The sequence below is a fragment of the Lindgomyces ingoldianus genome (assembly GCF_010093535.1).
Source record: "Lindgomyces ingoldianus strain ATCC 200398 unplaced genomic scaffold BDR25scaffold_50, whole genome shotgun sequence".
In the NCBI taxonomy this organism is placed as follows: Eukaryota; Fungi; Ascomycota; class Dothideomycetes; order Pleosporales; family Lindgomycetaceae; genus Lindgomyces; species Lindgomyces ingoldianus.
Window position 1 is genome coordinate 232402 of NW_022985211.1, and position 27629 is coordinate 260030.

The 27629-nt window shown below is 35.3% G+C and overlaps 4 protein-coding genes across 4 annotated transcripts; 3 read left to right on the forward strand and 1 right to left on the reverse strand.

Annotated features, from left to right (window-relative positions):
• The first annotated feature begins 461 nt into the window (after positions 1–461).
• BDR25DRAFT_104122 (uncharacterized protein) lies at positions 462–3563 on the forward strand. Its single transcript, XM_033683480.1, has 3 exons — positions 462–660; positions 732–2499; positions 2572–3563. The coding sequence occupies exons 2-3, from the start codon at positions 790–792 to the stop codon at positions 3301–3303; spliced, it is 2442 nt and encodes an 813-aa protein (XP_033540848.1). The 5' UTR covers positions 462–660; positions 732–789; the 3' UTR covers positions 3304–3563.
• An 18701-nt stretch (positions 3564–22264) lies between these two features.
• Positions 22265–23102, forward strand: BDR25DRAFT_104134 (uncharacterized protein). The gene has a single exon (XM_033683481.1). The coding sequence runs from the start codon at positions 22296–22298 to the stop codon at positions 22920–22922; it is 627 nt and encodes a 208-aa protein (XP_033540849.1). The 5' UTR covers positions 22265–22295; the 3' UTR covers positions 22923–23102.
• A 336-nt stretch (positions 23103–23438) lies between these two features.
• BDR25DRAFT_382761 (putative efflux pump antibiotic resistance protein) lies at positions 23439–25263 on the forward strand (the record flags this gene model as incomplete). The annotated part of the gene is made up of 4 exons (XM_033697790.1): positions 23439–23703; positions 23766–23889; positions 23944–24881; positions 24956–25263. 4 exons carry the CDS (start codon positions 23439–23441, stop codon positions 25261–25263), a joined length of 1635 nt encoding a protein of 544 aa, XP_033540850.1.
• A 1549-nt stretch (positions 25264–26812) lies between these two features.
• Positions 26813–27433, reverse strand: BDR25DRAFT_319536 (uncharacterized protein; the record flags this gene model as incomplete). The annotated part of the gene is made up of 3 exons (XM_033691831.1): positions 26813–27229; positions 27312–27340; positions 27397–27433. The coding sequence occupies 3 exons, from the start codon at positions 27431–27433 to the stop codon at positions 26813–26815; spliced, it is 483 nt and encodes a 160-aa protein (XP_033540851.1).
• Between the last annotated feature and the right edge of the window lie 196 nt (positions 27434–27629).

Sequence of the window (27629 nt, forward strand, 5' to 3'; positions counted from 1 at the left end):
AGTAATTAAGATACTGCAGGCTTAATACTTACATTATTATTATTGTTGTTGCTACTGCTGCTGCTGTTGCTGTTATTACTATCATTGTTACTGCTGCTGCTGTAGTAGTGGTGGATGTAGAAGAGTGGTGGTGCCGGCGAGTATCTACAATTATTGTACAATGCTATAGTAAAGGCAGTTGCTATAAAGGGCAGTTGCGATACAGTTACATAAAACAACCCTTTACTTCTTAAATCTCCTAAAAACATTATATAAATGCGTTATAGTATGTTTTGCCTAGTAAAATACTATAGCGTTTTATACCTAAAATGCTTCTAAACAATTAGCGATTAGTTTTTTCCCTTCACCAGCTAACAGTCCGCCGTACTGGTCGTACGCGACGCACGATGGGGCTGACTCACTCGCTTGTCTGTCTCACTTGCTTGCCGAACACGTTAGCTGGCACACACGATATAACTCTGCTTCTTGACAACAAGTTCATCATAACATCATCATTCGCACACTCAAGTGCGACATTTTCAGTTCACTACGCAATTCTCCTTACTAGTGTGCCGTCCTGCCAGAGGGCTACAATCCGTTCCCTTTCCTACTTCCCTGCCCCCGCCGACCACTTCATAGATACTCTCGCACCTTTTGGCTTCGTGAATCAGTCTACTGCAGGTAAAGTGCTCCTATCGCTACATAGCAAACCCTTTGTTCTGCATTGGAGCCAAAATTAAGTGTTGCGCTAGCAGTAACCACGGAACAATTCACTAGCCGCCGGAACCCCACTTTCGTCATACAGTCACCATGTCAGTCTCGGACATCGTTTCCGTATTGACCATCCTCATCAAGGTTGGGTCAGAAATCAAGACTCGACTCGACTCTCTCAACGAAGCTAGCGAAGACCTTCTACTGCTCACCACCAATCTTCAAGTTCTGTTGAAGTTATTTGAGGACACAGAGAACGAGGACATCATCAAGACCCACTCGTCAGAGTTTGTGAACATAGTAGATATCCTTCAAAGTATTGCGCAGTCATGCACAAGCTTTGCAAAGGCCCTCGGCGTCGAACCTGCTGAAACGACAACTGCGACTCAGAAGACAGGGATGAATGTCAAAAAAGTTGTCAAGCGGGTGTGGAATTTCACTAGGATTCCTGTCCTTCTCGCCGAAATTCGGCGTAAGGCCGAACAACTTCATCACATATCTAGCACACTGACTATTTCATTTCTCTCCGACATCCGGAAGCATCAGAGAAAGTCGAGTGGGAAGGAAAATCTCAAATCCTCCGTCGCAAAAAGCACTACTTTGCACGAGAGGTTACTAGACCTGGACCTCAGCACGGAATTCGCTAACATCGACTGGATGGTGGGAAACCTCATGAACGAATGCAAACACCTTGAGCAACAGCTCCAGGAGGCCACTCTTTTTCCCGACACGTCGATTGTTCAAGATTACCAAGCGCAGAACCCAGAAGGAGCATCATTTTGGAAGGATCGATTCCAGAAAGGCAGACTTAGCGCCTCAGCTTTTCGCTATGAGGTAATGACACTTAAAAGCAACCCCACTCCCTTTCTTCTATTTGCCATGTCGCCACATCATACTAACATGTCGCTTTCTCAACAGACGTTTTACGTTTCTTGGGCACGCTTCGTACATGAGGTAGAAACGTCCTTCACTCTCAAAATGATACCGACCGGGATTTTTGAAACCGGAAACCTTGACCTCGTTAGACTACAAGGGTCTCGTTATTCTATCAATCAAAGTGGCACACGTCGTCTTTCCACCATCCGGCCTCTCTGGCTCCCGGCTCTTCGATCTGCTCTCGATCCGCTGCACAAGGGCTACGTCAAACCTCAAGACTATTTCAAATTGATTCACGACTCTTCCTTGTCCGACACACTGAGAAGTCTGGCCCTCGAAAGCACAGGCTATGGTACGCTTGTCGAATGTGAGAGAGCGTCCGGCGATCTCGCCTTACCGGCGGCAATCGAGTCTCCTTCTGCTCATATCGGGTGGATATCTGCTCAAATCGTGGCCGTTCCAACACCTGATGAACTTGGAATCGTCACCGGACGAGAGGTCATGGAATCAAGCGGCGATGACCTCTTCGCTTACTTCAGTGAAACTGCCCGAGACGTTCACGTTCACGTTCGTTACCTCCAAACTGGCCAAATCGAGCGCAAGAGTATCTCAAAGCAAGTTCGTCCGATTGGAGGCATTTCTGTTGGCGCTGCATTGTCTATCCGGCATGAGCTGGGCTCTGGCGATCATGCCTGGAGCTGCGACCTTCACATCACTGAGTTTAAGGCATGTCAAGGTGGAGAGTATATTATTGCGGCATGTGTCGGTTCGACTTCTGTCGTATTTTCCACGAGGCCTCTCAAGACTTCATTCGACAAGATGTTACACAGCAATGACAACTCCTCAAGTTTCACCATACCGGAGTTTGACTATACCCTTCTGGGGCCGTCGAAGGTATTCATCCACCCGCCGAAAGTTGGCGAGAAGGTTCAGGTATGTACTACCCTCCTAGAACACTACGCAGTACATCTTTCAAGATGCGATTCTCATTTTGTGAACGGCTAGATCGAGTACGACGGGCTCTGGTACGATTCGAGAGTCACGGTAGTGGACGGCGATGAGATTGAGTTTGTCGACTGGGAAAATTTACCAAAAAAAGGCGAAACCAACATTACACAAGCTCAACACGGCGGCGAAGCAGATGGGAAAGATGACAGCAACCTGTTCTTTTCAGAAGAGCAGTTGACACAACTCGGGAAGGGCACGCGGCGACTCTGGCGACCGTGGCGGAGAAACATCATCAGGTACGACGTTCGGCCTTATCGTTGCTTCCATGTCGGGGACACTATCGAGGCACCCGTCATGTACCCGGATTTTCGATTTCATTACCATGTTACCGACAATTCGCAACTCTACCTTCCTGCTCGAATCGTTGACGTCCAAGGTGACCAGTATGTGGTCGAATTCAGTCCGGCGTTCTCGGTTCATAGTTGGTGGCCGGGGAGAATGCCAAAGGGCAAACAAGTAGACCTAGTACCGGGATCAGACGTTAAGATGGAAAACCCGTTCGACTTCAATCATGTGACGTTGGCCATGGATCGGGTACGTCCTCTCATCGCAGGACCACGAGCAGTGCTGGGTGTTCAGTCAGCGAAGCCGTCTGGGTGGAGTTCATTTCAGGGTATTCATCTCTGCGAACTTGAGGATCTTCTGGACGGAAGTCTCTGGAACCATGACCGCGATAATGAGCGAGCGGGTGGCCAGAGAGGCCGGAGCCGATTCGCGAATGAGGAATAGCTGGGTACTCTCGGCAGGTCGTAGAGGCCCGTTTAAGGCAGTGGCCATCTTGGATTCGGGTCAAGGCCCTTACACACAGATTTGCTACGCCTCAAATCGCGAATTATGCAGCTCACAAGACATTCTTGTTCTCGTTGCTTTCGGAAATGTGGTGTCCGCGCGTTCAGACTAGGACGCCTCTCCGAGAGATGTCGGACTAGGACGCCTCTGTTGGGTGCCAGATCCGGGAACACCTCTCCCAGGCGATAGAGAAGACTGGGACTCCTCTCCGAGAAGAGAAATCGGATCGTGACGCTTCGCTGGCGGACAAATTCGGGGACACTTCTCCCAGGGGACAGATGAGACTGGGACGTGCCTCCGAGAATGTCACGAAAGATGCTCACATTCGAAATTGACGAAGGTAGAAGGGATAGAAAGCGTAATTAATAACGTATTCCACCAGTGGGTGGCTCATACCAGTGGGTGGCTCATACCAGTGAGTGGCTCAAAATTCCTTGGCAATGAACACCACGACTACACAATGTCTCGACACTTACCAAGAGCTAATACTCAGCAAGAAGGCAGGATTGAGCTTACGCTTCAGGCATATAATGACGGCCAATTTCGAAGCTTAAGACGCGCTGCTGAGGCCTATAGCGTCGCTCAACGAACATTGACGCGAAGATACCACGGAACCCTCTCGCGCGCTGATACCCGCCCCGGCATCCAAAAGCTCACCGTGACTGAAGAGTCGACGTTTGTCCGATATATTCTCGACCTTGACTCGCGAGGATTCCCGCCCCGACTATGCGAAGTAGCGAATATGGCAGATAAACTATTAGCTACACGTGGTGGAGCGCTAGTAGGAAAGAACTGGCCTGAGCGATTTGTAACGCGTACGGACGAGCTTAAAATGGCGTTTACCTGAGCAAAGGATCGTCAGAGGATACGGCAGGAGGATCCTGAGGTTATTAGCGCGTGGTTTAAGCTAGTACAGGACACAATAATTAAGTACACCGTCCAGGATGACGACATACATAACTTTGACGAAACTGGTTTCCAGGTGGGCACAATTGGGTCTATGAAAGTCGCCACAGGCTCAGAGAGACGGAAGGGGCCTGATCTCGTACAGCCAGGCAATCGGGAGTGGGTTACTGTCATCCAGAGTATCCGCGCTGTGGGTTACGCGACCCCGCCCTTTATTATCTACAAGGGGCGCGTCCACATTTCTGCTTGGAAAATCGCAGTCTCAGAGAGAGCCACCCCAGCCAGAACTTTAGGGACTACTGCCTTGAGAACAAGATCCTCACGCTCTGTATGCCGCCTAGTTCATCCCGTATCCTCCAGCCACTTGATGTGGTCTGCTTCGCGCCTTTAAAGCAGAAGTACTCTCAGCGCGTACGGGACTTGGCGCGCCGGTCTGTCTTCCATATTAGCAAAGAAAGCTTCCTGCCAGCTTTTAAAGACGCGTCTTTTGACGTGTTTACAACGGAGAATTGCCAAAATGCCTTCTAGGCATCAGGAATAGTCCCTCTAAACACATAGGCGGTGCTTGAACACCTTGAAGTCCGGCCGCGCACCCCGCTAGACCCCCCCGCACCATAGACGCCGTGGGTATCTAAAACCCCAAACACTACGCTTGGATTCACGTTGCGGTCAAAGTTCGTACGCGAGTGCTTTAGAAAATCGCCTACAAGCACCCAGGCTAGCTTTGCATAGCTTGTTAAAGGAGCTGAGTTAATGCTGCACCCAATCACGCTCATGAGCTCCCGCATTACTAAGCTTGAAGAGCAAGTAGAGACCTGCTCCAAAGATGTTCCCAGGAGCTCAAAGACCTTATTAAACTACTTTTATAATAACTAGATATAAGCAAAAAACTAGTATATTGCTTTATATAAAATTTTTTATAATAAGACTTTATTATGTAAAGCTATTACCTTATACATCTAAGACTTTAAGGGTTACCCTAAAAAAATATAATTTACATAATATAAAAAAATAAAATAAAAGGTTAAGGATGCTAAGAAAGCTATTAACTACTTTACCTCTACTACCTACCTATACTGTGCAACAGAAGAGGACATCTATAGCATTAAATCTAAGAAGTATGCTAAGCAGTTTATTCTTAAACAACTAATACTATACAGTATACTAAGGTAAACTATAGAACATAGGCGCAGTAAAAATCTCTACTATTAGTAAGTTCTAACTTAAGGTGTACATATAAGAGAACTTATATATAAAAATTAATTAAACACTTAGTAAAATAAATATTAACTTTAAAAGCTAGACACTAAAAAAATTAATTAGTATAGTATAAATCTAGAACCTAATTAGTCTAGTTACTTACTATATTTTAGAAACTCTAACACTTTTCCTGCTATTATTAGTAAATGCTAACTAGCTTAAGGCATACTTTAACAACATCTTAAATGTTATTATACATAAATATAAAACTACTGTCTTTATTATATAAAAATAAGAACACTTTTTATTAATATTAGTAAAAAAGAATTTATATCTTTCTTTACTAAATTAAAACTTTGCTGCCTCTACTACTAATTTAGACACCCCTACATAGAAAGACTTTAGAAGATGCTAACTAGTGCTAGCTATAACATTAATACTGCAGTGTTAGAAAAGACTAAAATGTTTTACTACTTCTACTAATTATATAACTAAGCACTATAAAGATTTAAGTTTATAATTAAAAATACCACTTACTTTAACTATAAAGTTATTATTAATGTTATATAGATTACTAATAAAGATGTTTTACATATTATTAACATAGATATATTATTCTAAGCTGCTACATTCCTAAAATCTATATCTACACAAGATACCTAAGATGTACTGTGTAAGTGCTAGATTAACACTTATTAGAGACCCCTAGACTACATTATGTATAACTTTAGTATAAACTTTACCTTAGAGAATTTCTAAGCTTATATAAAAATTATTAAAGCTACCTGTAGAAAGATGCTTATAAAAGCATATTAGGCAGTTAGAAAGGTTAAACGCGTGCACACACCTCTTTAATAAGTGTTTAACATTCTAAAGACTAAGCTAGGTAACTATACAGTGTAAGGCCGGATGTCCCAGAACGGGCCAGTATGGCCTCACCTGACCTGTTTGGAGGTCGTATGACCTGTGCTTCGTATATAAGCATGAATCCTGACAAGCGAAGCTTGGCAGCGATTCGTCTCTCTTACAATACACTCCTATCTTTCTCCGAAAGCTTGCTCTCAGTGCTATTCGTGCTACTTACCATCCCATCTTTACATACAGAGGATAAAGCTATTCTGTAGATAGTAGTTAAGACTCTAAATAATACTGCTAGTCTGCACAGTCTAGTACCTACGCTGCTAGTCTTTAGAGTATACTTAAGAATTAACTTAAACTTTTTACTATTACTAGATATTATTACATAAGCAAGCGCTATATAAAAGGTAATAAAAATACTTTAAAAAGACTATGTAAAAGTAAACATTAATTATATAATTAACACTTATAATAGCTTTATAATATATAAAGTTTTTAACTTTCCTTTTAGCTTAAAGATTATAGCATAGAGGGAGAAGAAAGGCTAGACTAGCCTATATAAGATTAAGAGTATTAAAAGAAAAGATGTTATTATTAAAAGAAAAAATAGCCTACTACAGCTCTAATGTACGCAGGTTAAACTATACTATAAAGAAAAGAAGAAAGACAACTTACCTGTAACAAAAGACCTAAATAAACTAACCTCTATATAAAGAGATTCTTTATAAAGGAGGAAAAAAGGATAACTTTATAAGAATACTGTAAAGGTAGAACTAGAGCCTATTATAAACTAAGCTCTCTAGGGCAGTAATGTTGCACTAGTGCAAAGGGAAGACAGAGATACTAGAAGAAGTAGAAGGCAAAGAAAACCTGCATAAAGCCTAGATTAGGTATTTCTAACCTAGAAAAAAAATAATTAGGCCTTATTTATTAAGCTTTATATAGATAGTGTAATTACTACACTTAAAAAACTATTTAAGAAATTAGACTATATAGAGATAAACACTTTAATTACTAATAGCACTTTTAAGGTTATAGTGTATAACTTAATAAAGCATAAAAGTTGGATTTTTAACCTTTGCTTTATATAAGAAGTAAAAGGCAAAATAACCTAACTATATAAAAAATCCTGCTTAGTGTTTACTAGCTACTTAGATAAAAAAAATCTTTACTTAATTACTAACTATTTAGAGAATAAGCTAGAGACTACTTTTAGCTATAAAAGTAAGCTTAAAAGCTATGTATAAAATGTATTTTAAACTGCGTAATATTACATAAGCATACATTTAATTAACAGATAAGCTTCTGCGCACGCTGTATATAAAGCTACTAAAAAAGATACACTAGAACTTTCTACTAAATATAATCTTCTAGGTTGTACAACTCTTATATAGAGCTGCAGAATTAGGCTTATATTAGTTTAAAATATACTATAACTACTATAAAGAAAAGCTATATATGCATATCTTTTTATATAACCCCTACTTCTTAATTATAGATAAAAAAAAGCACACTTTTAGTATAACTAGCTTATAAATAGATAATACTTTAAGTATTATAATAAAGAACTTTACATAAAGAGAGAAGAATCAACTGCAGAAAGTAAATCTTTATATAAAAGGTAAGACTATGCTGTCTAAGAACTAGCTTATTAAATTTAATAAAAAAAGATCTAGCTTACATAAAATAAAGTTACTCTTATCTAAAAAGGTTAAGTAAAGAACCTTTATATAATTAATGCTATAGCAGAGGATGCTGTATAATAGTATGTTGTATAAAGAGCTAGAGAAGCATATATTACCTTAGTATGTTAACTAAAGGCAGCATTTAATCTTTTAGTTACTGCCTAAACTACAGATCCTTTGCATAAAGACATTAAAGCTCTTAATATCTATATCTAGTAGTAGATAGACAACAGTAGCAGAGGACTTACTTTTATGCTACTATAACTAGACTGCATAAAGCTGTTTATCTTTATAAATAGATTATTTACTAATAATAAGAACCTTAGTGTTACAGTCTACGGTTGGACCAGCGTAACTCCACCAGCGGTGCTCCACAATCTAGCCGAGTTGGGGCAGGGCTCGCTTATGAACCAGTCGGAGGACACGGAGGCAGCGCAGCTGCCTGCAATGATGGAGGAGTGCGTTATCTAGTAAGGAGGCAGGCTATAAATTTGCTAAGTCTAAGAAAGCTTAAGAAGCTCTGCTTAGTAAGCTTACATAAACTTATTCTACTTACCTTAGCACTTTTTAGACATGTATATAGTTTTAGCTTTAAATAACTTTTAAAAGGTGTGTTTAATATTTAGTCTATTTTTTATATAAACTAAGTAGCATTTAGCTTTCTAAAGAGCTATAATACTATCTATATATCTTACACTATATATACTTTTAATCCTGTCTAATAGGACTGTTTAACCTAGCTACTATACTGCTGCACATAAGGCAAACTATAATCTAGTCACTCTACCCTCCTCTAGTAGCCTAGTAGCCTTTATGTAGAACTGTACACCCTACTATTAGCCTCTATATTTTAACTTACTTTTCTTCTAAAAATACTATTAACCTAAGTGCTTTTATAAAGTAAAAATTATAACATTAAATACTACTTCTTTTAAAAAGTATAACTACTTAACATAATCTAGATTCTAATATAGCCTATATAGCTTTATTAAAATCTATAGAGGTTCTAACCTAAAGCAAAGCTATTCTAGTAGAATAGATTAATATAATTTAGAACAACATAAAAAAACTCTAGTAAATTAGTAATAAAATAAATAAATTAATAAACTTTTAAAAAAAAGTTAAAAACTTTTACTAAAAAATAGTAAAATTTAATAACTTTTTATTACTTATAAACCTCTAGTAAACTACTAGCTCTGTAAATTAAATACACACACTATAAGTAGAGCTAGCTAAACTTTAGAACATCTTAACTAAAAGAATAAGTATTATAGCTAAAAAGACTTTAAAACTAGCCTTTTTAAAGCCTTTTAAAAAATTACTAAAAGACCTCTACCCCTTTTGTATAAGATGCTACCTTTATATATAGTATAATAAAGAAGCATTTTAGACTAATGTAGAAATAATATCTTAGATAGAACTATACTTAAAAGGCCTTTTTGTAATTTAGTTCTAGCTATATATAGATAATTAGATAGACTTTAGAGCTAATAGCATAGCACTTACTTCTAAAACTAAAAAAGTATTTAGTAGTATTAAAGCTTTTAAAGATGCCTTAACAGCTATTTATAAAACTATTAATAAATAAAAAATTATAGCTAATAAACTAGACACTTTAACATAAGAAAAAAGCACAGCCTAGAACTACATAGTATGCTTTAGAGAGCAGTTAGCTATCTGTAAATAAATAGACTAAAAAGCTCTCTATTACATGTTTTATAATAAGCTAAGTAACAGAATTAAGGATAAATTTATACATATTAATAAACTAACTACTTTTAAAAAATACATTATGTAAGCAACAACCTATAATAATTACTATAAAGAGTGTAAAAAAGAAAAATAGTAAAAAAGAACTTCTTAAAAACTAAATTTTATTTTTAGAAAAAAAAAGCCTTTATAGTAAAATAAAAAGCTAATAGACTTTAGTTACACTAAATATATATAAAGCTCTTTTTTAAAAAAAAACTAAGTTCTAAAACGCAATAAGCTGCCCTTAACTAAGAAATAAAAAAAGTAGTTAGAGGATAAAGCCTACTTAAACTATAAAAAAGTAGAATATTTTTACTAAAATTACTTAGACTTCTAGAAGAGAGAGAATAAAAATACTACTATAATAGTAAAAGCTATTACTACTAAATATAGCCTTATAGATAAAAAAATATTAAAAAAATTAAATAATAAACTTTACTAGTAATATAAAGAAAACTATTCTTTTAAAAACTACTTTAAAGTGTATTAAAAGGTAGTTATTTAAAATTTTAGTAGCTTAAATAAGGTGTTATAAGACCTTATAATTTTTTAAAAAATATAAAGAAAAGACTTAAATTTAAGAATATATTATAAATGTTTAAAAAAAATTTTTTTTTTTTTAATTAGACCTTTAGCACTTTAGTAGAAGAACTCTTTAAATAATTCTAAAAGTGTAAATGCTAAAAGTGTAGTCTATAACATAACTACTCTAATAAATGCATAGTTATGCTTTATTAGATAAATATTAGTAATAATTACTTTATGTTTAACATAATAAGGCAGATAGCTAAGGTTAAGTATAACATTATAAATAAATAAAAATAATAGTAGTTTTTTATTAAAATCTAAGACTAGAAGCTAGAAGGACTAGGTAGACCTACTAGGTTTAAAGTTCTAAAGCTAGTACCTAGAAAACCTAAGACACTACTTCTAGGCCTTATAATTAGTAAAAAGGCTTTTATAATGTAATAGAACTATAGCTAGTATGTACTTTATAAAAGTAACACCTATAGCACTAATAATTACTAATAAAAAAAGCACTCTGTATAAGTAGTATAAACATAAGAATACTTTTAGTAGACTTAAAAAAGCTCTTTTAACACCTTACATAGACCTAATAACTGTCTATACCCCTAGTACTAGTGCACGCAACAGTATTGCACTAGACACTAGGATAACAAGCATTAAGCAGGCTAGTAGCCTATATAGAAAAAGAACTATAATAGATGCCTATAGTAAGGAACAGCCTTAGCCTGTAAAACTATAAACTATTACACCTGTTAAATAGCTTTTTTTTATAAGCAAAAAAAGTAGCTAGACTATAAAAACAAAAATAATTATAAATTTTATTATTTTTAATAAAAAGTAGTAAGAAAAGAAGACTACTTAATATTACACTACTTAGTAGAGGATTATAAGTGTAAAGCAGCTAACTACTATAATAAAAAGCACTAAATCTATAAAAAAAAAGTTTAATAATAACTTATAAAACATTAACTTTTACTTTTTAAAAAATAAAAAAGCTTTTTATAATATATTAGTCCTAGTTATAGTAAGATAAGGAATAAGATAGAGTCTAACTATAACTTTTACATTTAAGAGACAGTTAGAACTAGCCCTTATTAATAGTAAATGTACCTTTACTATAATAAATAAAGATTAGGTAGATAAATAAAGCATTTTTTTAAATAAAAAAAAACTTATTTAAGGTAACTCTTACTAACACATTTTTAATTAAGTATAGTAAAGAATAGATTAACTTCGAAATGTATAAAAAAGCTTTATAACCTTAAATATAAAAAACTAAAAATCTATAAATATACTTTTATTAAAAAGTAAGTATAATGTAATTCTAAGTTATAACTAGCTAAAAACATATAACTTTACTATTAATTAGAGAATAATAACTATAGAAAGTTCTAATAACTATGTAAGCATAACTTAGTTAGCATGCTATAACAACCTATATTTAGTCTATAAATAAGTAAAGCAAGGTAGTAGTTACTACTCTAAGAAGAGAAGGCCTTAGAAATTCCTCTACTAAAAACTAAAAGCATAAGTAGTAAAAATAATAAAAAATAAACTAAAAAAAGTCTTTTATAAAAAAATAAAGGCTAATAAGAATATAAAATAAGTTAGAATCTTTAGAATTTAGAAAGAAAGTAGTATCCCTACTAAATATAAGAATTACTAAGACATGTTTAAAACGCCTACTAATCTAGAAGAACTACCTCTACACTAACCCTAAGACTATGCTATTAACTTAATAAAAGATTATAACCTAAAGACCTACAAGCTTTACTTTTTAACAAGAATATAAAAAAAAGCTTTATAAAAGTATGTTAACTAAATATTAGTATAAGGCTATATTTAAAAAAGCTATAGCCTAGTTGCCTTAGCAGTAGTCTTTATAAAAAAGAAAGAAAAAAAGATCTAAGTTTATTAAAATTATAAAACTCTAAATAATAACATAATTTAAAACTAGTTTTTTTTACTTATTATATAAGATATTATAAACTAACTAAAAAGAACCTAGTACTTTATAAAGTTTAACATATAAAACAAATTTAATAAAAAAAAATAATAAATAGCTTATAGCTTTTTAGACTTCTTAAGAACTTTATAAACTACTAGTAATGCTTTTTAGCCTAATAAATGCTTTAGTAACATTCTAAAGAATTATTAACATAGCTCTTAACTTATACTTTAACATCTTTGCCCTAGTATACCTAAATAATGTTCTTATCTACTTAAAAAACAGCCTAAAAAACTATATATAAAAAGTATAAAAAGTTTTAGAAAAACTAAAAAAGTATAAACTCTACTTACAGCTTTCTAAATATAAATTTTATGTTATAAAAATAAAGTATTTAAGATTTATAATTAATAGTAAAAAAATAAAAATTAACTTAGCTAAAATATAAAAAGTACTTAAATAGCTTAAACTTATAATAGTTAAGAAAGTTAAAGAATTTCTAAAACTATTAGGCTATATTAAGTAAATAATTAAGAATTACTTTAAAATTACTATACCTTTAATAAATACTACTATAAAAGAAAAAGCTATAGCAAAATTTATCTAAACCTTATAAATAAATAAGGTGTTTATAGCACTAAAATAAGCTATAACATCTAAACTAGTGCTAAGAATGTATAACTTATAACTAGACACTAAAATCTATACTAATGCATTCTTAGAAGCTAGCAAAGCTACACTTTACTAAAAATAAAAGAATAAAAAATAGCATCTAGTAGCATACTACTTTACTAAGTTTTTAAGACCTGAAGCTAGCTATAGTATACCTAATAAAAAGTTAAAAGCAATACTAAATGTAGTAAAAGTATAAGTAATAAAGCTGCACAAGATAGCAAAACTCTTTTACATTATAATAGACTATGTAAACTTAGTTATGTTTCTAACTATAAAAAAACTCTTACTAATGTATATAAAATAAGTAATAGAGCTTGCCTAGTTTAACTGCATTATTAAGCATATACTAGAAGCGTAAAACTAGTAGGCTAACACTCTTAGCTAAAGACTAGATTACTTTAATAAAAAAAAAAAAGAACTAAGAAATTTACTTTTTTTAAAAAAACTAATAAAGAATAAATTTATAATAAACCTTAACTTATAAAAAAGCTCTACACGCTTATAGTAAATAAACAAGAATAAAAAAACTTAATTTATAAGTATTATAAATCTCTAATGTTTAGACACCTAGGTATATGTAAAGATGGGATGGTAAATAGCACGGATAGCACTGAGAGCAAGCTCTCGGAGAAAGATAGGAGTGTATTGTAAGAGAGACGAATCGCTGCCAAGCTTCGCTTGTCAGGATTCATGCTTATATACGAAGCACAGGTCATACGACCTCCAAACAGGTCAGGTGAGGCCATACTAGCCCGTTCTGGGACATCCGGCCTTACAGTATAGGCACCCTCTAAAAGAAACTATAAGCTGCTATACTATAACACATACTAAAAGTAAAGCAACTGTGCACTAAGGTGCTTAAAAAGTGTAACACTTATAATAAAAATAATTTATAAAGGTATAAAACTTATAAATACTTTTAACTAATTAAAGCTCTAAAACAGCTATAAATAATAATTATAATAGACTTTATTATAAGACTTTCTTTATCTAAGAAACTAGAAATAAAAAGAATGTGTAACATAATTATAGTAGTTTTTAATAAAACTACAAAGTACCTACACACATAGCTATTAAAAAAGACTATTATAGCTAAAGAATTTATTTATAAATTTAAGTAAAATGTTATATTAGTATATAGATGCCTTAAGATTATTATCTTTAATAGAAATAAACTGTTTACTAGTAGGTTTTAAAAGGCAGCTATGTAGCACTTTAGCGTAGTACATAAACTATCTACAGCGTACTATCTATAAACAGACAGCTAAATAGAGAGAGTAAACACTAAAGTAAAAAAGTACTTAAGAAAGTATATCTCTTACACTTAAAATAATTAGGCAGAATAGCTTCTTATAGCACAGCTAGCTATTAACATAGTAGAGTTAGCTATAATAAAAGAAACGCTATATAAGGCTAATTTTAGTTATAACTTATACTTTATACTATAAAAAAACTAGCCTATAAATTTATAAAAATTAATAGACTAACTATTAAACTTATAAAATATATATAAAAATTAGTAACTAAAGCTAAATCTAGTTAAAAAATAATAAAGTAATATGTAAATAAGGTATAATAATCTAAACTAGAAATCTACTTAAAAGACTACATATATCTTAAAACTAAAAACTTTAAAATACCTAGACCCTTTAAAAAGTTAGTAGAGAAAAAGATAAAACTATATAAAGTCTTATAAACCTAGTAAGATAACTATAAGCTTAAACTTTCTTTATATATAAAAATATACTTATAGTTTTATATCTTTAAACTAAAAAAAGTGTTTAAAGAAATTCTTTTATCTATATAAAAATACAAAGATAAAGAAACTAAATATAAAGTTAAATATATTATTAGTAACTAAAAAAAAAAAAATTTTAGTAAAATAAAAAAAGTAGCTTACTAGTAAAAATATATAAAAACTAGCTAAGAATTTATAGAACGTGTAGTTATTAGTATAAAAGCACCTTTAGACTTATTTAAAAGAAACTAGCTAGGTAATAAGGCGCCTATTTTAAAAGAAATAGCTATAATATTACTAGATAGTAGCAGCCTTTAGAGACAAGTCCTTACTAAGAAAAGTTATAGAGAAAAATAGCCTTTTACTTTAGCTTTAAAGGCTTTTATTTTATTTAGTAAAAAGAAATCTTTTTTTACATACTTTACATATTAAGCCTTTAATAAATTTAGTAATTTTTAAATATAATTTTATTTAAAACACTTTTTAGCTTTTACCTTTAGTAACTTTTAAACTTAATAAGACATTTTTTTATTAAGTTTCTACTTATAAACTTTTACTATAGTAGTATCTTAAAAAAGTTTTTCTCTCTTTTACTTTAAATAATTTTATACTATGTTTAAAATAAAAGTATTATATTTACTATTTTTCTTTACACACTTAATGTATTTATTTAATAATAAAGTTAGTATATAAAATAACTTTAAAAACTAGTAAGTGCTATAAAGCTACATCTTTATCTAATAAAGAGAATTAAAGTAAGAAATAGTGTAAAGATAATAAAATAAATAAGACTAATAAGCTATTTAGCTTAAAAAAGATAAATATAAAGGATACTTTTTAGTAAATAAGTGCTTACTTTATAAACAAACTCTTACTAACATAGTTATGTAAGCAGAGCAGCAAGGACGCTGCTAGAGAGAAGGGGCAATGTGTTATAGTCTATAGTTAGACTAGTGTAACTCTACTAGCAGTGCTCTATAATCTAGCTAAGTTAGAGTAGGGCTTGCTTATAAACTAGTTAAAGGACACAGAGGCAGCGCAGCTGCCTGTAATAATAAAGAAGTGTGTTATTTAGTAAAAAAGTAAGCTATAAATTTACTAAGTTTAAAAAAGCTTAAAAAGCTTTACTTAGTAAGCTTACATAAACTTACTTTACTTACTTTAGCACTTTTTAAATATGTATATAGTTTTAACTTTAAATAACTTTTAAAAAGTGTGTTTAATATTTAGTTTATTCTTTATATAAACTAAGTAGCATTTAGCTTTTTAAAAAGCTATAATACTATCTATATATCTTACACTATATATACCTCTAATCCTGTCTAACAGGACTGTTTAACCTGGCTACTATACTGCCGCACATAAGGCAAACTATGATCTGGTTACTCTACCCTCCTCCAGTAGCCTAGTAGCCTTTACGTAGGACTGTACACCCTGCCGTTGGCCCCTATATTTCGACCCACCTTCCTCCCAGGAATACCATTGACCTGAGTGCTTCCACGAAGCAAGGATTGTAACACTTGGCTTATAGCTAAGATTCTTAATTATATTAGGTAATAAGAACTATATAAAGTAAAGTAACTACTTTAAAATACTAGGTAACATTATATATTAAAATTCTACTAAGTGTAAAAGAGTAACTAGAAGTGTTCTTACTAGTAAACTGTACAGAATAGTTAGAAGGTTTAATAATGTAATTACTTTTAGTATAACTCTATAGCAGATTATATAAACGCTTAAACTGCTACTAATCCTAGTAGTAATCTGCATAGATTTAAGGTCTCTGTATAATTACCTTATTAAGCTAGGCACTACTAGTAAAAAACAACTTATAATTAACATTATGTTACTCTGCAAATTATATAAAAAGAGGGAGATTGCAGAGATTAGGTAAATTAATAGTAAAGACAACTCTGTAGATGCATGTATAAAGAAAACACTAAATTAGGCTCTTTAACTATTAGTCTTAACTAACTGCCTCTCTGTCTAAATAGAAGCATCTGTGGACCGGCTAGATCCTGTGCGCAAAGATGCCTTAGACTAACTAGACTAACAACACCTCTGTATAAGGCCTATTTTCTTTTGTTTGTTTTTTTCTATTGCACGCACTTATTTTTTTTACTTTTGTATAAGATTAGAAGAGAAGGATATATACAGAAGGCAACTCCTTAGGCAAAAACAGAAAGTTGCTAGTGTCTGTACATAGCAACAGCGTTACAGTCTAGATATTTATCGCGCAAGAGAAGGATCATGTAGCTATGTCACATAATGCTTGTGCGCGAACCTCTGTGCGCTAACATCTAGATATTCCCCTTTTCCTCTGTACAGAGGAAAGACAGAGCAATATAGAACTAGAAACATGTTGCCCCGACCCTACCTACTTTGTACGCTGTGCACACCGTACACTACTCTTACTCTTGCTACTTAAGTGCTTATACTATAAGCAGCTAGCTGAAAGAGCTTATTTAACATATAGCTTATATTTCTAGTAGCCTTTAATTATATAATCTTCTACTAGGCACTAGCAGTTTTCTACTTAGTAGTGTTAGAGTAGTTAGTTGTTTATTTAGTGTACCTTTTATTAAAAGTAATAAAAGACATAGTCTCTACATTTTTTACACTTTAACTATAAAAGGTTTTTGTAGTCTAGTCTAAAGCTGCAGTGTAGGCAGTTTAGCATTTTACATTCTATAAGTTCTTCTTTTAGGATGTTATCTTCTGCTTTATTTATTTATGTTTATTTTAGCTACTACCTAGCTAAATGCTTAGTAGGCTAGTGTTTTATACAGTACCTGTTTATACATAGGTGCTATAGGAACAAGCAATTCTTTAGATTTATATAGACAGGTACAAGTTACACTTATGTCTACTATAAGTATTTTTTAGTTTTTATAATATAAAGCAGATGTTTTTTATAGCAGCAGTAAAATTCTTTATACTGTTTACTTTTAAAAAGAATGTAGTACTAGTTAAGCTGTCTTATTTCTAGCTCTTTTCTAGTTATTACTAGTGCTAAGGGCAGGGTCTTAGACCTCTTCTAGCAGAGGTTAAGCGTCTGCAATGCTGTAGGTAGCTACTTAAAGCCTTCTCTTTTCTAAAAGATGTTCTAGAAGAAATTTTATTAGTTCTCTTTATTTAAGATGCTTTAATGTACCTTTATAATATTTAATATTACTTTATATATCTTTGTATTATTATTAATAGGTGCCTTTTAATATAGTATTTTATAATACTAGTGTTTATAATATTCTCTACCTTTCTAGCACTAGCTATTCTAGAACTGTTAGGCTAGCTTCTTTACTAGTGTGCCTATTATAGGCTGTGCTAAGGGGAATCATTTCTCTTCTTTTCTTACATTTTGTATGTAGTTTACAACCTGTGTTAAGTAGCATACTCTTTTATAAATTACTACTTTTTGAAGCGCTAAATCAATGTTATAGCTATCTTAAACTTTTACTTTTTAATAACTTATAAAGTAATTTATTAGTTTATAGTTTATTCTACACTTTTAATAAAGTCTTTTATTAAGCCTAGTATAGATTTTATCTATTATTAGGCTTCTTTTTATGCTTATAGCTTTTATTATAGATTCTAAATTTTTATTCTGTAGAGTTCTAAAGTCTAGGCATTTTTAATAAAAGTGTCTTACTTTTTTATAATTTAAGTAGGCTTTTCTTTTAAGCTTGTTTTTTTATTTTTATACTAAGAAAAGTTTATTTTTAATTTTTTTTAATAGCTTTTACTTTACTAAGACTTATAAGTTTTTTTTATAAAGTACTTTTTTTTTAAAGATCTAGATAGATTTTTAATTAGTGTTTTTTTTCTTTTAATTTAAAATTCTGTTCTTAGTGTCTGTTATTATAGATAGTTGCTAATTTAATCAACTTCTTTAGTTTTTTTAGTTTATTAATATGCTTAAATTTATTTTTAATTTAGTCTTAAAGTTTTTTATAGAACATGTAGTAAAGAGCTCTTTAGTTAGTCTAACTATATATAGCTTATTATTTGCAAAATTATGCTGTATACTGCTATACTATTTCTTTTTTTTACTAAAAGTTATTTATTTTATTTATAGCTAACGTACCTAACAGGTTGGCCGGCCACACAGGTTAGCCAGCTACTTTTGCTAAGCCCCTACTAAACTCTACCTATCTACATAATGCCTTAACAACAACACTAGATTAAATCTTCTAAAGAATGTTAGATACAGCTTACTTTTTAGGCTTTTAAATAAGACTTAAAACTTTTCTTATAACATGCTGTAGCTATTTATAATGTCTCTTACATAACACTAAGTAATTAACGCGCTAGACAGCCTTTACAAGCAGAATACTAGCCTAAATTAAGGAATCTAACTAAGCTTAAAAAGAAGGTAGTTATTAAGTACATACTTAAGCTTATTACACGCAGATTTTCTTTTAAGCTTATAGCTATAGCTAATATAGCTAATTTCTTACCTGTAGAGTGTAATCTAGGCAAGGTTAGCTTAAACTAGCCTAGTATGTAGGTTAAGCACTGCCCTAAGTTTATAATAAAGTTTAATTATAAGTATAATTATAAAAAAGTACTTTATAAGAATCTAGAGGTTATCTAGAGCTAGTTTTGCCTAGTAGCTAACATAAAAGCTAAGTATAGTATCTAGAATAAAGACACATATAACTTTAATAAGTTAAGCTTTATAATAGGCTAGATATTAACTAGAGCAGTTATTATAGCTTTAAAAAGACAAAGACAGCTAAAGATAATATAGTAAGGTAATAAAAAGTAGATAATAGTTATTTAGAGCATTAATATAATAAAGTAGGCTATAAGATTATAAAGCTTTAAGCAGTAAATAAGGCTACTACATAACATAAATTACATAAAAGAAAGTAGATTTAGGTAAAAAAGACTTTAATAGTTAAGAATAAAGCTTATCTAACTACTTTAAAGGAGTTTAGAGCGTGTAGTAATAAAAAGAAGCTAAAGACGCAGGTGTGCACTAAAGAAAGTAAGCTAAGTTAAAAGCAATATAGGCAGTGTAATTAGACTAGGCATAACTTGCGTACATGTAAGTAAGTAGTAAAAGTAGACTCTAAATAATATCTTATGTTGTATTACTCTATATAGGGCTAAAGTAGGCTGTTTTGCGAGAGAATAGAGTAGTTTTAGTAGGGGCTTAGCAAAAGTGGCCGGCTAACCTGTGTGGCTAGCTAACCTGTTAGGTACGTTATTTTTTTTTTACTTATTTATAAATAGTTTTTAGAGCTTTTTTAAATTTGTTAATATTTTTAAAGATTTATTAGGTCTAGTTATGTAGTTAGGCCTCTGTTCTCTTAAACTAGTTCTAATTATCTGCATAGAGCTAGAACTATATAGCTAGAGTTTTTTTAGGTAGAGGCTTATTTACTTAACTATTTTCTTATTTGTTTAAAAGGCTTCTAGGTTATAGCTTATATAAAGCTAATAATAAGTAAAAAAAAGTTTTAAGTTTCTAAAGTTACTAATAAAAAGTTTTAAAAGTGCTAAGTATAAAAACCTTTTTACTAAAGTGTTTATTTACTTATTAAGCTAATAGTAAAAGGTAGTAAGTTTAACTTATAAGTTTACTACCTACTTTATAAGTTTTACTTTAGAGGTTATTAGGTTTATAGTTAATCTTAATAAGGTAGCTCTTATTATAAACATATTTTTAAGAATAAGAGAAATAAGATTCATACTTTATTAAAAAGTAGTAATTAATGTTATAATTTTTACTTTAAGAAAATAGTCTTTAAAGTACGCAGAGCTAAAAAAATAAAAAAAAATAAAAGAAGAGATTTTTTAAAACAAGAGACTAGGCTAGCAATAGGTGTACAGTCTGCGCGGCGTTTGTTAAGAGGATAGAAGAGGTAAGCTAACTGTAGTTTGCTCTTTAATAGCAGTATAAGGTGCTTAGGTTAAACAGTTCTAGTTAGAACAAAATAAAGGTATATATAGTATAAGATATATAATTAGTATTACTTTTATTATAAAGTAGTAATACTACTTAGTTTATATAATAATAAACTAGACTAAACTTTAATTATAACTTTTTTATAATAGTTAAGATCTAAACTATATACATAAAGTTCTAAGGTTTAAAGGTTGTAGTGTTGTCAGATTGAAGCACTGTTTCTAGGCTTCCTGAGATGAATGATGGGTTTGGATATGATGTATGGGATGATTATTCATTGTGTTGATTTATCGATCCTTTTTCTGCTCTACTCGTGTTGCTCGGCTTTTTGTTTTGCCGATCCGAGTCCCTCGCGCACTTGCCCTATGCGCGACCAGCTTGCAACATGCTGCAATTTGTTGCAGAATATTGCAAAATGCTGCAACATGCTGCAATTTGCTGCAACATGCTGCAATTTGCTGCAACATGCTGCAAAATGCTGCAAAATGCTGCAACATGCAGCAATTTGCAGCAACATACTGTTCGAGCTTATTGCTCGTACTATGTAGCAGCTTTCGTCAAACGTTCCTCCTGTCTTGACAGTAGGTGCGCATATCTGACAAGTGTGATGTAAGCGCTTACCTACTGCAGCGCGCATTACCGCTTACAACACTTAAATATCCTCTTCTTATTAGACACTATATTTAGCTGTGCACTAGTCTAATAAGTCTGTCTATTTGTTGTCTGTTAGGTCTTGTAACTTAACAGGTAGGGTGATAAGAGGATTCTAGCCTTGTTTGTTCAAACAGTGGGGCATCTATAGGTGGTGGCTTACGGTCCAATCGTGGGTCGTAACAGTAGTTAGTTAAAACTAATAATTAATTAGCCTAATTTAGTGTTTTCTTTGTACATAGATTTATAAAGTAATATAAACTTAAAACTTTTTAAAAAGGTAAGTAGCTATCTATATATATGTAACGCTTTTATAAAAAGCCTAAGTAGAAAGAGCTAGTACAGGTTAAAGTTAATCTTAGAACGTTCTTCTATGTCGCTACTATACTAGTAAGCACTTTTACAATGTAACTATTTAGAAGACGCTTACTAGGCATTATAAAATTAATATGTATAAACATGTATAAACATGTATAAAATAATTATAAAGTTGTTAGTAGCTAAATGCTATAATTAGAGATGTATAGGTGCGGGGTAAAGAATTTTTAAATTAGCAATTAGTTTTTTCCCTTTACTAGCTAACAGTCCGCTGTACCCCAGTCCAATCCAAGGGTATAAGCCAAATCGCCAAGCATTGTTGCATGTGGGCAGTCACTTTCATCTATTTTATTGCTAGCGTGACATCCGCAGTGTCCGTCCATACCCTCGCCGCAATGAAATCCGCGGGACACGCATTCTCACATGAGAATGCATTCATGCCTAGCTGATAGTAGCTGGGGGAATGCTTTGTCCAATTAGACATCCGTGAAGGGAATATGTATCAAGGATTCTGCACAGCTGGTTCCCCCAATGTCAACGGCGTAGTCTGAGGTGGCTCAGCGCGGCAAACGGGCAGATGTCCCACCGACGGGTAACACCGCAATCTACCTGCGCATTTACAACACGGAGTTCTCTTGACCCGTTGGCCAGAGAGTTAACTACATCTTCTTTAATTCTCACTATTCGGGTCCGAAACCTTCTCACTTGCTCCAACGCCGCAGTGGAGTCTTCCTTCTCTATCCGCTCACAGCTCGCAGCATGGGTCCCAAACCAAGGTTCAACGATCCGCTAGAGGCGTCTTCTTACTTCCATCCCATTGGTACCAATCCCTACCAACATCTTCGCAAAAGGCTTGTCGAACAAATCATTGCACAGGGCTACGATTATGACACCCTCACCGAGATCCCCGTGGACTGGTCCAACGACCAAGACACCAATGGCCACATATCAAATCCTGTATACGGACGATACGCTAGTACGGGCAATGTCCGATTGTTCGAGTCGTTTGCGTCCACTATCGGAGATATATCCAGGGAGATGTTGTCTGGAAAAGAGATTGGTCCGCTGTTGAAGGGGTATCATTACGATTTGAAACGCCCTGCTAGCTACCCGGACGCAGTGATAGTCGGCAATCGCCTTTCCAAGCTTCTTGCAGATCGTTATTTCACGACGACCACCATCTGGTCGCTACGTCAGCAATGCGTTGTCGCTGAGCTACGAGGCTGGATTGTGTTTGTGGACCCAGCAACAGGAAGACCGGTTGACTTGGTGGAGAAGGGGGAACCTTATGCTACCTTGTGGAAACATATTGAGGAAAAAGTGGAGCGCGCCAACACACTATTAGGGAAATGGAACACCGAACATCGGCCTCGCGAGAAGTTGTAAAAAGTCCAGCACCGCTTCCCAGCAGCATGTCAACGCCACGCATACAGATGCTGGGCATGAAATACATCAGTTCCGTTTTCCTAGGTGTGGGAATTTCACTGGGTTACAGTTTCAGCAACTCTAACCTGGATTGCAATCCTCCATGGTTCTATAACACATACTCTCAGGTGTGTCTTACCGGCCTCTCTAATTTGTGCTTGACTTCGACGGAGTTTGTGAGATAGCAATATATAATCCCTGCGAAAAGGTGCTACGCTAGTTAGGTCAGTCTGTGGCTCTGTGGCACAGCCGCTCTATATTGATTGAAATGATAGGGGCGTAGGGCTTCGCAGCCGTGTACTAACAATTCCAAAAATGATACCACCGAACCGAAAGCGGTCAATCCAAGGGTGTTGTCTTGAAGCCTCCTCACTTACTGGGAGAGCTTCGCTTTCCCAAGCCATCGCTTATCCTCACATACCACACAGAACCTCGAGTGAATACAGAGAATCTAAAGTGAATATGGGGGAGCATGAAATGCAGAAGGTCATGAACGAAGAGAACGAAAATACAGCAACTGTGAGTTTTGAGGGCACTGGCGGTCCTCTTATCAACAATGCTCCCAACTGCTACCTTTCAGGTTGGAGACTGCACTGCACGACGCTGGGAATTGTGCTGTCACTACTCTTGGCGAATCTTGAAGTTACTATTGTAGGAACATCTCTTGTTGCTATTGCAAATGATCTTCAAGGCTTCAGTGAGACGAGCTGGATTGTTAGCGGATATTTGGTGACATACATGGGTACATCACATCTCTCTGTCCATACCCTAATTGCAGAAGTCATAGCTGATGCCAAATTGAAGGGTTCAACATTGTATGGGGCAAGCTGAGCGACATCTTTGGCCGGAAAAGTATGTTCATCTTGAGCATGACCATTTTCACAGTCTGGTCTGCTGGTTGCGGAGCGTCACGAACAATGAATCAACTGTGCGTTACCCTTTTCATACGCCTGCTGCTTTTTCTGACAAGTTTCTTTTCTAGTATCATCTGTCGCGCATTCCAAGGCATCGGTGGTGCTGGTTGCTATTCACTCGCCACCGTTCTAACATACGAATTCGTACCCCAGGACAAACTTGGCATGTACGGTGCTTTGAACTCGATGTCAGTAGCGCTTGCTACGCTAATGGGACCATTGTTCGGTGGCGTCATCAATAATCACACTACCTGGCGCTGGATCTTCTATCTCAATATTCCCGCTGGAGCCTTCGTTATAGCCGTTCTATTTATCGGCATTCCCAACGGATTTCCACACCATAATTCTCCCCAGGACAGATCCAGAAAACTGAAAGGACTTAAGGTATTGCAGAGAGTCGATGTGTTTGGCCTTATCATGCTCCTCGCAGGGTCTCTTCTGCTCTCCGCCGTTCTCCTTGAGTACTCTCTACGAAATGGGTGGTCAAGCCTAGGCTCAGTTCTCCTCCTAATATTTGCAATTATTAGCTGGATTGTGTTCCTAGGATGGGAGTGGTACATTGCAGTGGGAGGCACTAAGACAGAAGCGCTGTTTCCTTGGGAGTTCATGCAGGACCGACCTTGGATGGGGATTCTTCTGTCAACGTTCCTCTGCGGAATGCCATTCAATGTACTCGTCGTATTCGTGCCGCAGAGATTACAGACCGTTTCGGGATTCAGCGCGTTAGGGGCTGGGGAGCGCTTGCTTCCATATACCTTTAGCGCCGCATTGGGAGCTGCGCTTGCGATGATTATGGGCTCGAAGAGACGTCTTGCTGTCGTCTATATTTTCATAATCGGAGCCTCATTACAGACGACAGGAACGGCACTTCTGACAACCCTCCCAAGCACTAGCGAGTGGCCGGTCCGGGCATACGGATTTCTTGTTATTGCCGGGGTGGGATTGGGAGTCTCATTTGGAATCAGCATTTTGGCAACGCCCTTCGTCGTTGCTCCGAAGAACATTGGTATGTTAACTTGCATTAGGCACTGCAAAAATTTCCCGTTACAGTTGTACAAGCCTACTAACTAAGTTGTTTAGCTGTTGCCGGTGGCTCGCTCATCCAATTCCGTTTTCTTGGTGGAATGGTTGGGCTTGCCATTGTCTCTAACGTGTTCAACTCACGACTTCAGGACAGGCTCAGGGGATTAATCAGTCCTCAACAGCTACTCGCATTAGACCAAGATGTTTCAGTGCTTGGGACGTTCGCCCCGGATCTCAAAAGCAAAGTTCTTTCGGTTTTTGCTCAAGAATACAATTACCAGAACAAAATACTTACTGCATTTGTCGCTGCCCAGGTGCTGGCCGCGGGAATGGTCTGGAATAGGCGCTGGTCAAAGTTGGGATGAAGGATAGCTGGGTGTGAGTGTTGGTATAGGTAATAGCAGATAAAGTGGAAGTGCGGGGCCCGGACATCTAACTTGACGAATATTGGCGGCGGTTAATTGATTGTTAGTGTGCACCTTTGCGCTGGGGAGTAGATGCATAATGAGCCGTTGCCCTGGAATTATGTCATACGATGATGCTATGCAAGAATCGAAAGGTTTTACCGAACTTCATAGGTGCTAACGCCATCCTGATTATCACCAACGCGGCCGTTCCCGCCCCCAGTTTCCCGAAATTCAAGGCGCTAATGCTGTCTAATGACCCCCGACGCAGCCTTTCCAGTCCCTAGTTACCCGCCCCTACCATATTATATCTAGAGCAAGAAAAATTATGCAGATGGAATCGAATATTCCGGTCGTGATATGCCAGAATGCGAGGATCCTGATTACGCATCCTCTGTCTTCGGGATCCAGGCCAGAGTTGGCAACAATTAAGTCAATCAAGTTGGGGTGAATTGCTTAATTAATTAACAGATCTAGCACGTTTTAATTAACTTAATTAACTTAATAGCACAAATAAGGCTTAACTTAATTAACTTAATTAACTTAATTAATAGATTACATAGTAAATTAACTGCCTTATATCTTATAAATAGTCTCTAGGTCTTTAGGAGAGATAGCGTCACTACATAGACTTTTTGCTAACTTTGTAGGCTTTAAGCTAAGGCGCTTCTAAACCTATTGCTGTAATAAGTTTAAGCGCTAGATAATTAAGTTACCTGTACTAAAGGAGTCCCTGTTTGCGCGCAATTAGGCAGGTGTTGTCACCTTGTAGGGCAGCTCTCATAAAATCTAACTGGCTCCTAGCTGGCCCTGTACGTGCCTTCTTTAGCGGAGGCTCTAGAGTACTGACAGGAGAGGCGGCGTCTTTAAACTCTGCCCACAAGCGTTAAAAGCTAAGGTGGCAGTCGTCTAGCCAGCCTTTGTATACGTGGTAGAGGCAGGTAAGTTGGTGGGCAGTAGAAGTTGAGGAATTTTAGATATATAGCGCTAAGCCTAGTTAGGCAACTATCACAACTCTAAAGTCCCTTAAAGCTAAGCTGCCTTATACTATATTTACTACTCCTGCACACTAAAGGATCCTGTATCCCCTAGTAAACCTAAGATCCTAGGGATTTAAGTCTATTAATTAAGTTAATTAAGCAGGCATAATTTGCTTAATTAACTTAGTAAATTTTGCCTAGCTAATTAACTTAATTAACAGCTATTAATTAAGTTAATTAAGTTAAGTTATTAAGTCAACTTGATTGTTGCCAACTCTAATCCAGGCTGCTACACTGCTTGGATGAACGAGGGAAGGTACCTTGATCAGACATGTTTCTGTGCACTGAAGCCCTGGCCCTTCAAAACAACCAATTCACTTCGCCACATTCTTAGACCAGAAAAGGAATCTACCAGGAATGAACCATGGAATCCGTCTTTCACAATCGCCATCGGGGAACAACAATTCCTCGGCATTACCGATCCTCTTTCGTTGGGCACTCATTTCCTACTCCACTCCTCTTCGGCCCTATCAAGTGTCCTCTTTATTGCCTTCCCAACTTCCAAGACTGCATCCCTTGCCTTTCCTCCTGGGATGACATGCCCGGTGCGTATCATCGTTATCGCCCCATATGTGCGCGGTCGGCATGGTGATCTTGACCCCATCCGTTTCACCGTCCATGAACCGGAGCTCTCCATTCCTAAGACTTTCGGGGTTCACCGGGCGGGCCGCGGAAAAGAAAATTGCGCATTTGAAGGGGGGCTGTGCGTTCAGGACCGCTTTCTCGACGATGTAGGTTGCTATGAATCCGGCACCATGTGAGTATGCGATCACGCCATCGAATGGCCCTTCCAGGCTAATAAAAGTGTCTAGTTGTACAAGCGCTTGTAACATGGACCTGGCGTCATTGACATCGAAATAGTTATACGTTTTGGTGGTAATGGGGTACTAGGGTTGAAGTTCTGGGGCCAGTGGAGATGGGATAACGCCTTCAAGAAATTCGTAGGTATGTGCAGTCCCAAGTTCGTACCTGAGGGATACAGTTTGCGTGGAGAATATCTACAGCAGGATTAATATTCAATAGTGCAAAACAAGATGGGGCCGCAGAACCTCACTGTTAGTTCCTAACCCGTGAAGGCATAAAAACCTCATTGTGTCGAAAGGAGGGAGCCAAAGACAGTGATCTGAATAGTGTTGGCCGCTACTTGATCTCCGTAATAATATAAGAAGAACAGCTTGAGGCAACAGGATGCAATATAACAATGATCCGAAATGGATTTGGGGGCAAAAGTTGCCCAAACGATGAGGGGTTAGAAACAGTGGTTGTCCGAAGTGCAGAACAGGTCTA